The sequence below is a fragment of the Platalea leucorodia genome, assembly GCF_965183815.1.
Source record: "Platalea leucorodia genome assembly, chromosome: 6".
NCBI lineage: Eukaryota > Metazoa > Chordata > Aves > Pelecaniformes > Threskiornithidae > Platalea > Platalea leucorodia.
The window spans coordinates 61,063,601-61,076,332 of NC_138828.1; the positions used below are offsets into that span (position 1 = coordinate 61,063,601).

General features: G+C 40.2%; 1 protein-coding gene across 4 annotated transcripts in view; it reads right to left on the reverse strand.

Moving 5' to 3' along the window:
• Positions 1-1,841: 1,841 nt before the first annotated feature.
• The window catches only part of KLHL5 (kelch like family member 5), a 61,325-nt gene continuing 50,434 nt past the window's right edge, over positions 1,842-12,732 (reverse strand). For all 4 annotated transcript variants that reach the window (XM_082315443.1, XM_082315442.1, XM_082315441.1 and 1 more), the window contains 6 exons: positions 12,432-12,618; positions 11,300-11,524; positions 10,844-11,006; positions 6,612-6,824; positions 5,354-5,525; positions 1,842-3,308 (listed from right to left, as the gene is read on the reverse strand). In XM_082315443.1, the coding sequence (XP_082171569.1) occupies positions 3,252-3,308; positions 5,354-5,525; positions 6,612-6,824; positions 10,844-11,006; positions 11,300-11,524; positions 12,432-12,618 (1,017 nt within the window). In that variant the 3' untranslated portion in view covers positions 1,842-3,251. The remainder of the gene's footprint in view (positions 3,309-5,353; positions 5,526-6,611; positions 6,825-10,843; positions 11,007-11,299; positions 11,525-12,431; positions 12,619-12,732) is intronic.

Below are 12,732 nucleotides of genomic sequence, written 5' to 3' on the forward strand. Positions count from 1 at the left end.
GGAATAAAAAAATAGCATGAGACTCTCCCCTTCATGTCCAAAGATCAGAATGTTTGGTTCTCTAAATTTCACAAAAAAGTCTGGGACTAGACAGCATCCTTAGCGTGCAAAACACAAAAGGTTCAACAGCTATGATATGTAACTATTTTGTCCTCTCTGAATTGCTGGGTCTTAAAAGCTAAGACCTCAAAGCTACTCAACTGTAAAAAGAGATTCCGACTTCTGACTAAGGAAGTTTCGGGTTATGCTACTTACATTCTATTCAAGAAAAAAATCCAACACGTTGATGCTATCAAGGCTTATGGCATTTTAAAAAGCTTGACAATAAATCTTAAATGTTTGTAAGGAAGTTTCGCAAATTCCTTTTCCTTGCACACTACCTGCACAGATATTTCTGTAACTTGAGTGTAAGATAAAGCCCACAGCTTTCACAGGTTGCTATCATTACTTTTTCCCTCCCACGTCATCAGATAAACACCAACATCTGGTGTCCACCAAATGCCTGGCAGGCTTACTCAAGTCTTTGCCAAAGGCCCCCCATTCCTTCCTTTGGGTGAATGTAAACTGAGGCATTCTTCACATTGGATTTGCATTTTACTCACAAAAAGTGTAAAATTATGAGCACCACATGCCACAAGCCCAAAGAACATCTGACAATTATGTTTGATTTTGAAAAAAATTTAATGAAATCTGTAATAAACCAACGACAAAGAAAATCATTATGGGAGTGCAGCAAACTCCGGCTCTTCATGCTCCCACTGTACAGTAACGTATACACCAACCCCCCCTAAGGGGGCTGAGTAGGAAACTCTCCTTTTGGCCCAGTCATTTCACCGTCGCCCGAGGAGGGCTTCTCGCACCCCCCTCCGCTGGCAGGGCCAGCACTAAGGCACAGCGACAGGGCGGCGGGAGACCCGACGGCCGGCGGTAACGGCTTCGGGGGAGGCGGCGCCCCAGGCAGCCGCCGCGGGAAGAACCAGCCCGGCCGGAGCCGGAGCCTCCCGCGGCCCGCTGCCGGGACAGGGCGGGCGGCGGGAGCGGCCTTGCCTCCCCTGAGGAAGCCCCGTACGCGGCCTCAGGCTCCCGCTTGCTGGCGGCCGGCACGAGCGGGCGGTTCCCGCCTCGCCCCCCTCACCTCCCCAGGCCGCAAGCACCGCCCGCCCGTGGCTGGCCCCGCTCGACGCCCCCGTCCCGGATCGTGCAGGGCGGAGCGGGAACCCCGGCCCCGACCCCGACCCCCGCCTTCCACCCCGCCGCCGCCCCGGGGCCGAGGCCCGCCGAGGCCCCCCCGCCGCCCGCGCGTACGGCGGCCGACGAGACTCACCTTCATCGCGCCCCCCGCTCACCGCCCAGCGCCCCCCGCGCATGCGCCGCCCCCCTCCCCGGGGCCGCTCAGCGAGCCAGGCCCCGCCCGCACACGGCGTCGCGGTCACCCCGGAGACAGAGCCGCCACCGCCAAGGGGCGGGGCCCCGCGCCCGCAGCCAATGGGGAGGCGCGCCCGCGGCGCCAGGCCGCAACAGGCCCCGCCCCCGCCGGAGGGGCGGGGCCTGCGTAAGGGCAGGGCCTCCACAGCAGAGCGGCGTTCGAAGTGGCGCAAGGAAAAGGGTCTTTCTACAGCCGAGTCCAACAAGAGGAGCAGTAAAAATAGCATTTCTTAATGAGACCGGCTAGGTCGCGGACACAGGTACACAAAGGGGACTGTAAGCTAGAGAAAAAAGGCACTAACCCGGCAACGCTGCATTCGAGTTTAGCTGTATTCAATTGCAAACAGTGCAGGTTTCAGCACAAAGTTTCACTGCTTAGTAATTTCTTTTAAAACAATAAATAGTTCACTGAGAGCATTAACACATTTAAAATTACAAATGTATAAAGACTTTGGGTATCAGACGCTTCAAACTGTCGAAAACCATTCGGTGAGCTCATCCGTTACAACCGCGCACATATTACCCACTGGTTTGAAAACATAAGGAACAAGGCACAGAAAAGCAAACAGAAAAAGACTTTCCGAGAACATTCAGACCGTTAAAAGCAATTCTGTGTAACAGCATAGGGCTCAAGAAAGGCAAATTATAAAGTATCTGAAAAAATTAGATAACTGTTAAATAAGGTAACTTAATTTGGTATAATCCTGCGAGACACACACAACTCTCCTGTAAGATGCTGAACATGCTTAAACGGTGGCAGTTAAGCATCTTGCAGGACTGGGCCCTTTACATTTTGAAGTAACCTTACTGGAAAGACAGACAATTGTTGCATTTCATCTTATAAAATTATACTTTTCAAATTAGTGCAAAGCCTCATGTAAAAAATGTAATTAGTCTAGATGTAATGGAATGCTTCAAAAATTCCAAAGTGCAAATCTTAAACTTACATTGGTTAACTTTTACTCACACTTCAGAATTCTTCCAATAACTCATGCTTATACGTTTTTCTTTAAAAATAGCAAAGTAAATATAAGAACCAAAGTAGAGAAAAAGGTACGATGTTCTGCATCTCACGTAAAAACTTCAAAAATCCAAGAAGTACGCTGGATGTCAAAAATCTCTGGCAGAAATTATTAAATAGCAGATTTCTGTTAGCATAATAAGACAATATTTAAAATAAGGCTTTGGTTAAATAAAAAGTTTGCTAAACTAGGAATGATGATAAAAGTGCAAAAGATTCACCATATACACAACTTCATTTCCAAGGCAGGCATTACGCCTGCCATTTACAATGGTTTGCATTGGTTTCTCAGGCTGCATTGTAATAGCTTAGATACCTATAGCCAAACATGTTTATTATAGGCAAATTAAATATATGGGGTCCAATCCTGTAACTTGTTTCACCCAGAGATAGACTCAATTATATCAGTGGAAGTGTATCCATTTAGAGCATCATTCCTCTGCACGTTTGGGGGATCAAGGCCCTGGATCTGTAACATTTGATTATTATTGTGAGTTCACTAATGAGTATACTCATTTCTTAGCACTTCCGAAACAGAAGTCCTCTGCTGGTAACTGGCTGGTTGCGGCTGATTTTCTTACAAATAGAATTCTTGTAACATATGAGTAACAAAGATGACTTTTTAAAAAAAGTGCTTAATATTGGTCCATAAGAACAACATGTACATGTTAGCTCGAGACCAAACACTTTGCCGTGGTAGATATCCTGCACCTTGTGTTTATTGGTGCGCTGGTAGTTTGCTTGAGGAAAAAAGAAATCGTCTTGAGTCTACAGAGGAGAATGTCACCTTCATGGAGAAAATAATTTACAGTTTTACAGTCACAACACATGCTCCAGCTCTTCCTAAGCACAATGGTGCAACCTATAAGCAAAAAAAAAAAAAAAAAAAAAAAAATCCATGAGATAAATGCAGTCAGCTTTAAGTATTTTTTTTTCCTAAAACTGATAGTGTTTAGTTAATGCTTGTAATAATAGTTATACAGCTGCAGCAGAGTGGGAATATCACCCACACACTGTTAACATGACTTAAAAAATATAGCAAATTGGTCCAAAACTTGGATAAAAACCCACAGAAAAGGTGAAGATATTTTATATGATAGAGTGAAGCACTTTGAAAGCAATAGCAAATCCCAAGAATATGAAACAATTCTTATTGATCATTTAAATTACTGGGTATTACAGGAAAAAGAATCCTTTTTTGGCAAAATGATGCCTTTTTCTCTCAAACAGAAAATGCCAAACGTGACAGCGGCAACCTCTCCTTTTTACTTGAATATTTGATAAAATCCTGTTAAGAGTTCTTGAAATCAGAATCATTTCCCAGTCTCTATTCTTTTTTTGTAAACAGAAGTTACTTCCGGCAAGACCTTTTTCTGCTGAGATTCTGTTGGACTTGAAAAGAGGAAGGTAGTTTCTAATACTCACCTTAGCTTCCCCTTTTAAATTGCATAGTATTGGAGTGTGTGTGAATAGCACACTAACTGCTACAGAGATTATCCTGAAGACAAAAAAGGGTGTTTATGCCAACTCCCCTATTTCTTTTTTCCTAGGAACAACAGATTTATCCTGAGCTGTCTGTGGCTCTGACAAACTTCAGTTGAGAAAATTCCACTGCCCTCTTTTGAGTTGTGCATGGATGAAGTGGTGGCAGACTGCTGACATAGCAAGAGAGAAGGAAGGTACAGACACTTCGAAATCCCTCTAGGGAGGGCTCAAAACTGTCCTATATACTGGGATCATGGGATTCAGTGAGATATGGAGGGTCAAGGCTAAGGATACAAAGGTACATACACATGGTCACCACCTAGACATCATACGAGATTCATTTAGATGCAATGGTGAGAAGCACTGTTTCTCTCCTCTGGTACCCTTTTTTTTCTTTAGCAGGACAAATAATGCCATGGGTTGTCATTACCAGTACTGCCACTGAAGGCCTCAAGCTCTGATGAGCCTCCTAGATGACTTCTGTTTTAAGATCTTGCAGCAGTATAAAGTGGGGGGAAACGGACAGCTGAGTTTTCTGTGTTAAAAAGATTTCGACAGAGCAGTTCAGTTCTCTTTTTGAATAAGCAATTTGAGGCTATTACTGGGATAGCATATTCAGGAGGTCAGAGTTCAGCTGCCTAAATACTGGTGTCTAATGCTATTCTAGATGACCTTGGACATTCATCCTGGCCTGCAACTGGACTCCAGAAGGGCCTTGGTCTCCCATAGATTCTGTGCTGTATCTGCCAGCTTTCGGTGGATGTACATGCTTTAGGGTATCTCAAATGGCAGTAGATACCAAAGGACAGCCTGCCCAGGACGTCCTTGTGTGTGCTCTTCCCACAGAGAGGCACATTATTCCTGGAGCTATAAAAAAGTAAAAGTAACCAAGCTTTGAATTGACAGTAATGTTTCTGATCGTGATTTTTTTTGAGCTGGGTGAAGAGAAATGGGAAAAGGCTTCCTGAAAGTTGCACACACTGTACATAGCATTCACATCAGGAAGGGATTATTTATAAAAAGATGACCAAAACCTTGAAGAAATCGACAAACTTCCTGAGGGACACATTAGAGCTAAAACTAATCTACATTTATCATATACTTTCAGAATAGGAAGTCATGTAAACAGAACCCTTTATTACAGTTTGGGGGACATGTCAATACATTTTATTAACAGTAGTTGAAATTGTCAAATAAAACAACTATACTCTTGCCAAAGAAAGGGCAGTTTATTAGAAGTTAACAACTGTCTGTTCAAGATAAATCATCTTGAGATGGTAGACCAAAAAAAAAAAAAAAAAAAGAGACAACAGACTAGTACGAAAGTGCTTCTTAGAGGAGTATTTGAATTCTCCTTGTAAAAAAAGGCACACTTGAAATAACAAGATAAATAGTAGTGTATGGTGCGATCAGAAACTATACCTGTGTCCATTCATTTGTCTGGGGGTCATAAGACTCCACAGTATTAAGGTATGTTTGACCGTCATATCCTCCAACAGCATACAACTTGTCACCGAGAAGACATACTCCCACTGCATCTCTGCTAATGCTCATAGAGGCCACAGCAGTCCACACATCTGTTTTCGGATCATACCTAAAAGATAATTTGTGTTATGCTCTAAAACTGTTGCCAAAACTCAATAGAAAAAACATACTGAAATTGACACACTCAAGGTAGTAGAAAACAGGTATTATTAGGACAGCACAGATTTGGGTGTTCATTTCAAAGGACTTTTTCGCTCAAATACTCTCTTTGAAAATGTTTCTTTAGTCATCTGCTAACACAGTCAGTACTAGCTATGTATCTACTTTGTGCTGCTTTCCATATGGTAATGCATACATATACATACAGCTGCTCTGACTACATTTCTTATTGTATGTCTAAATGTACCACTCCAGAAACAGTTCTGCTGCTACACTGTAGTAGAGCAAGTGCTTGCTCTAAGTGATAACTACTAACAGCCTGTGCTTTGATGTGTAAAGTTGAGTGTGGTACTAAAGAGAGTTACTCGCAATGAAAGATTACCATTTACAATTTGGGGAGGGGGGAAGAGAATTGAAGCATATTTCAGAAATATTTGAAATGCCAGTGAAGACTTAATGCAGTGCATTATGAGGTATTTACTGTCATTTTTAATTGTTTTATGGATCACACGTGTTTCTGCAATTTGTAATACAGTCATTCATTAATAACTTTATGTAAAGACATACCAACTTTGGAATGACTGAATTACATGCCAGTTTCCCAGTCTCATCGTGGGATACAAGAAAGAACAGGATATTTAAGGATCCACAAACCCTGACTGTTAACTCCTTTAAAAGTTATAACATGAACTGATACAGACTTCTAGTGTGAGATTAGTTCTGCTCCATTTTTAAAAGCATTCAATTCCAAGTTGCTCTCAGTAATCAATCATAATTCATTCAATGAGACTGTTAGGAAAAAAAAATTTCTAGATGAAGTGCATTAGGGAGAATTCACTGTAAGTAATCTGTCTTGGCAACATTTTGAATCATATTATGACTGCACAGTATGTTTTTATACTTAAGTTTCCTCTGCTCATGCTAAAAATAACGCGGCTGTTTTATTGGGTTTCTACTTACAGCTCTTTCCATAAATCACTCTATAGAATAGCACTATTAGAATTACTAGCAGGACGTGCCTTCATCAGGATATTACCTTTCTACGCAGTCTGACAGCCTGGATGTTAAGTTTGATGCTGGGGCATCGTGACCACCTATTGCATACAAGAACCCGTTCCAGGTGGTTACACCTACACCGCCTCTTCTTTTTGACATCTGAGCACAGAGGGTCCATTTGTTTGTATGAGGATCAAAACATTCTACTGACTTAAGACAAGAACTTCCATCTCGACCACCAACTGCATAAAGCCTACAAAGTTAAAAAAAAAAGTAAATAAATACTGTCTGAACAAGACAAAGTTTCCAGTGATGTATGAAGGACTTTGAAGTTTGTTAAAAAGGGAAGTTTAGAAGGAGACTTTCAGCTTTCAATAGAATGTTCTGTCGTGACAATTCAGGTAAGATTTTGCTCCAATCTTTTCCTACTGTCATGATCAACACATAATAACAATAATTCACAGAAAACTGATATCTATAACACAGCATTTATGTTCCAACCCATGCATATAGCTGACATTTTCAAAATTACTTATGTGACTTGACAGACAAAGTCCCATTTGTAGCAGGGTCAGAGGGACAAATTCAGTAGTGGATCTGTGCGTGCAACAACTCTGCCCTGCCTCATCTTAAGCATTCAAGTATTTTTCTGGACCTGGGCTTTAGGTTATGAATGACAGCGCTATGTTAAGTCCTTCACACCCACTAGGTGGCCTAGTTTGCCCAGTTCTAACAAAAAGGTTTATAGCATTTGGTATTAACAAAGGATTTCAACTTTTTGGATAGGCTAGAAGGAAAAGATTGGGTTTAGGAGCACTCTGACGAATTGGTTTCAGAGCACTCTGAAAGATAGGTTTTGGGAGCACGCACTGCCGAATCTTTAAAACTAATCAAATAATCAAACTTGATAAAGAGTTTATGCACAGAGTTTATGAGCGATCTATGCTTAGAACCAGAAATGCCCAGCACTATTATTTGGAAAGGTAGGAACTCAGAAGCCATTCTAAAAAGGAAGCAACGCATCAGAAGTAAAGTCCAGTTTGAGAGGTCACCTGAAATATCATTAATGAAATCCTTTCATAGCATAAGGCACATTATAGTATGGTAAATAATCAAATAAACATTAGATACCATATGTGATGATACCGTAAACAATTTAAAACAGTTACTATGAAGCACTATTCAAGATGTACTCAGTTTTGGAAACACTGTTGCTTGTTTTTTTAAATATACTGACCAACAAGCTTAAATACAAACATCTTTTAAATGTGGTTGACCTAGTAGTTCTCAGTAATAATTTTAATACCCTTTTAAAAAAATACATTTCCATGGAAGTTCCCATGTTTAATAACACAACTTGTTTAAGGAAAGGAAGGTACTGAAGGATATTGAAAAATCCTGTTGCAGTTCCAAGAAGTTCATGACTAAAAATCAGTCTGTTATGCAACATAGCATTTAAATGAAGCCCCCCACATTACCTCCCGCCAAAACATGACAGGAGTTTTGATCACTTATACAGTGATTTCACATTTTGGACATGGAGGAAGATATATTAATTTCTCTATATGAAGGTTTTGAGCAAATAATCTGAAATATATCAAGTTACAGAAAGATATTACTAGAAAGTGCAGAAGTTACTGCTCCCTCAGCCGAAATTCTGCATGCACTTCTAAGCTTTTTAGCTACAGGCATCTAGTGTTGCTGCCTACATTAAGAGTCTAGGGAATGTTCCATAATAATAGAGAAATGTGAGGCTCTAATTCTGGTGCTTTTCACACACCTGTGACCCTCTGCTGAATATATAAGAAGCTTCAGACCTAACTTAGGCATCTGAGACTGCAGTTCCAAGGCAGCCCAAGGCACTCTGCTTGCTGGTTGTTCAAGTTCTTCCCTCCTTCCTGCACCCAGTGAGCATTTCCACTCATTCCTGGACTTGTTCCAGATCTCACAGGACCCTGTGCAGGTGCATTTCAGCTGTACTAATTTAGCAGGAGACTAACCTTCCAAAGAAAAAAAAACCAGCTGTGAAAAGCTTTTTGCTACCTTACAATATTCAAACAGATCAAGGGAGATGCATCAGATAGTACATAAGCAGGAAGTGAAAATCTGTGGTCAAGAGAGTGTAAACATTTTGCCACAACCACAATACTACTCAGCAAATCAGGTTAGCTTTGTCTACTATGGTATTCCTGTAGCCACCCTGGCAAAAAATGGTTTGGATAAAGCCCACCACAAGGCTGTTGTGAAAACTGGAAGGACTACTGGGCTCAAAGGGCTGTCATCAGCAGTATGAAGTCCAGCTGGCAGCTGGTTACTAGTGGTGTTCCTCCCAGGCTGATACTGTGGCTGATACTGCTCAATGTCTTCATTAATTATCTGAAAGACGTAACAGAAATCAGCCTTAGCAAGTTTACTGATAATATCAAATTAAGGGGAGTTGCTGATATGCTGGAGGGCTTGGTTCCTATTCAGAGAGACCTAGACAGGCTGGAAAAATGGGCTGACTGTAGTCTCATGAAGTTCAGCAAAGGCAAATGCAAAGTCCTGTAGCTGGGATAGCATATTCCCATGCAGTAGTACCAGCTGGGAGCTGACAGGAGAGGAGGCAGCTTAGCAAAAATAGACTTGGAAGTCCTGGCAGCAAGAAATCAGCAGTATGCCCTTGAAGTAATGACAGCTGATCCCCTTTATACAGTACATATAAGACTGCTTCTGGATACTGGGTCCAGCTTTGGGGTCTTAGTACAAGAAAGATCTTGCCATACCGGAGCAAGTCCAGCTGATGGTCACTAAGATGATGAGGGGGCTACAACACATGACATACGAGGAGAGGCTGAGAGCTGCCTTTGTGCAGTCAATTCTCAAGAATTCTTGAGACAGCTAAGGAGGCATCTTACTGCTGTCTTCAGCCAACTAATGGGAGGTTAGACAGACCATTCTCAGAGGTATGCAGTGAGAAGAGGAAGAAGAAGAGACAAATTCAAACATGGGAAAATTCAATTGGATATTAGAAGAAAAATGTTCAGTTCAACAGTGGTCAAACATCGGAACAGGTTGCCCACAGAGGCTGTTGAATCTCCATCCTTGGAGATATTCAAAACTCAGATATGAGCTACCTCAGTTAACTTTGAAACTAGATCCAACTTTAAGGTTGGCCCTGCTTTGAGTTGGTGTTGGATCAGATGATTCCAGAGGCCCCTTCCAATCCAAATTATTCTATGATTCTGTGATTCCAACTGATCTTTATTTTCGTAATAGCTTGATTCAAGTACCACTTCTCTTTTGGGATGCTATAGAACAATTACACTTAGTTCAAAGGAAAACAATGAAAATCACTCAAAGTCTAGGAGTCATGGCCTACAAATACAGACTGAAGGAGCTGAAGTTATTCAGTCCCAATGACAGAATACTGAGGGGACATGTGTCTTTAAATACAAAAGGCTGCTGCAAATAGGAAAGAAAAGATGCATTTTCCGTGTTCACTTTGGATAGTACAAACAATAATAATATAAATCAGCAAAAGGTATTTAAGACTTGACATGAGGAGAACTTCACAGATGTATTAATAGTTACACAGATTACTTAGGGAAGTTACAGAAACTTTACCACCGGAGGTTAAGAACAAGATCACTCTGGCTATGAGTGTTTTAGATATAATTGATTCAGCTTTGGGGTAGCAGAATGGATTAGGGAACTCCTTGAGGTCACTTCCAGCCATTTCCTGTGACTGCAACATAAAATGACCTAGTTGTCTGAACATGCTTTGTATTAGGAATTAGGTATATTTTCACTGAAAAACAGCTGTAGAAATTTCAGATTAGATTCATTCTGCCAGAGCTTACTGTTCTGAATTAATGTAATATACCATGAGTACTCCTCCACAACTTTACAGTAGTTTTGGAAGTTGATTGCTCAAACGATCACAGTAAGAGGAAATCACTGGAGTCTCAGTGAAACAGAACAACCGTTTGCTCCTTTCTGTATTAAGGAGATGGTAACTACTTATTACTACTTATTATTAACTACTTATTATTATAACTACTTATTATATTAGCCCATAGAGATGGTGTCTCATAAGCAATACTGAGGGGCACTGTGATGCTGCAGGGAAGCTTGCTTGACTCAATACAGTATCTTTTCTGTGAATGAAGAAACTTTGTTCTTAATGCTATCAACAGGTATCTATCAAGAGAAATTATTAATAGTCATTTAGGATGGTCCTGTAATTACATTAAAATAATGAGAGAGAAAACTGAAGTTGCCTTCACATACTTTCCATTTAATATTGCTACACCAACAGTGCTTCTTGGAGTTGACATACTAGCTACAAAGTTCCACTGACGAGCCTGTGGATCCCATCTTTCTACCGTATTCAGGTAGCTCCAGCCATCATGTCCTCCTACAGCATACATGGGACCTTCCAATACAGCTACTCCTAAAAAAACAGATATGAAAAACAATTGCTTCTGGATAAGGGGACAAAAAGATCACATTTTCCTAGTGACAGTCCAGTGTGCACCACAAAATATTTAAAAACAAATAAAAAGAAATTTCCTTTTGGTAGCCAATGCTGGATATAATCTGAAGGAGAAAAGACATTCAATAAGCAGCTGGCATTAAAACAAAGTTTCCACCCCCATAAACTTAATTTCTGAATGTTTTTTGACCAATCCTAAAACACATAACCTTTTAAAAATATGCATTTAGCCTTTACAGAACTCTACATACCAAGACCATGGCGATGAGTGGACATAGGTGGCATTACACTCCAAGTTTTTGTTCTAGGGTTGTAGCACTCCACAGTATTCAATGTTTTCAGTCCATCTCTGCCACCAACAACATACAGTTTATCATCTAAGACTGCAACTCCAAACTGCAATCTTCGTCCATTCATGTTTGCAACAGGAGTCCACATGTTGGTACGAAGTTCATACTTTTCAATGCTTGTAGCTCCTGAATGACAACATATGCAAGTTATTAAAAAAAAAAAAAAAAAAAAAGGTCTGAATTAGGATAGTTTTTATTTCAGCGCTGTGCTGATCCCACAAGACAGCATGACATCCTGCAGCATGTTCTTAATTCTATGTATACAAATAGTCTTTTTTGACTTCCTCAGGAATTAACTGCACCATTATAAAGGAGGACTTTCTCAGGGCTTTTCAAGACAAAAAGCAGGATTACTAACTGCTTTGCAGACTCAACCCTTTAGAAATACAAATGTTAGGAATATATAACAACCCTTGTGAAATGCAATTATATATTGAAATCAACTGTTTGTAATATTAGAAAAAAAATCTGAAGCTATGTGACATGAAGTACTAAAAGTGCTAACTTTAAAACAAGTGAAAGAAAATGCTCTCTCTGCCCTAACTTTTCTAACTTGCCAGAATCTTCCTAATTACCATTAAACAGTATGGAAGTGGCTATAAAAAAGAAAATCCAAGTAGCTCTGACAGAACCATTTAAAAAATTAATCAAAAAGCTTTTTTTTTTTTTTTTTTTTTAAAATGCATGTGCAGGTCACCTTTGTGCCCTTTCTGTCATTTTCTTCCTTTTTCAAATTACTTCCCACTCAAGTAAATAAAGATTAGTTTTCACTCAGTTGAACATTTCACTACTCAGAAATCAGATATTTCCTTGATAATTTCAAATCAGTCATAACTCTAGCTTCTAGAATGCTTACAGTATTATCAAAGCTAGGTTTTTTAACCTAATAAACAGTGTACATTTAAGATGTTTCATGTTCTATACTGCAAAATCTTTGAATTTTAGAATTAACATGTTGTAAAAACATATATCAAACATTTCTTTTAAAAAGAACCAAAACAGCTCATCAACTAATCATTATATAAACCAATACCTTTTGTTGCATCCATTCCTCCAACTGCAAACAACACGCCCACTGTAGATTTTCTAGGTTTGGTGCGAGGACTTTGCAACATAGGTCGTCTCTCTGGCAACAGATGGTACTTCATTGCTTCCATAATGAGTTTTTGACATTCAATGTCATCCCTGAAGAGTGCGTTATTCTCCATATCTGCCAGAAACTGTGAAAAAGGAAGAAAATTAAACAAGCTGTATTGCTATATACCACATGAAGAAGAAAAACAAGATTACAAGAAAACATTATATCCAAAGTCTTCCACTGCCTTATTTAAAAT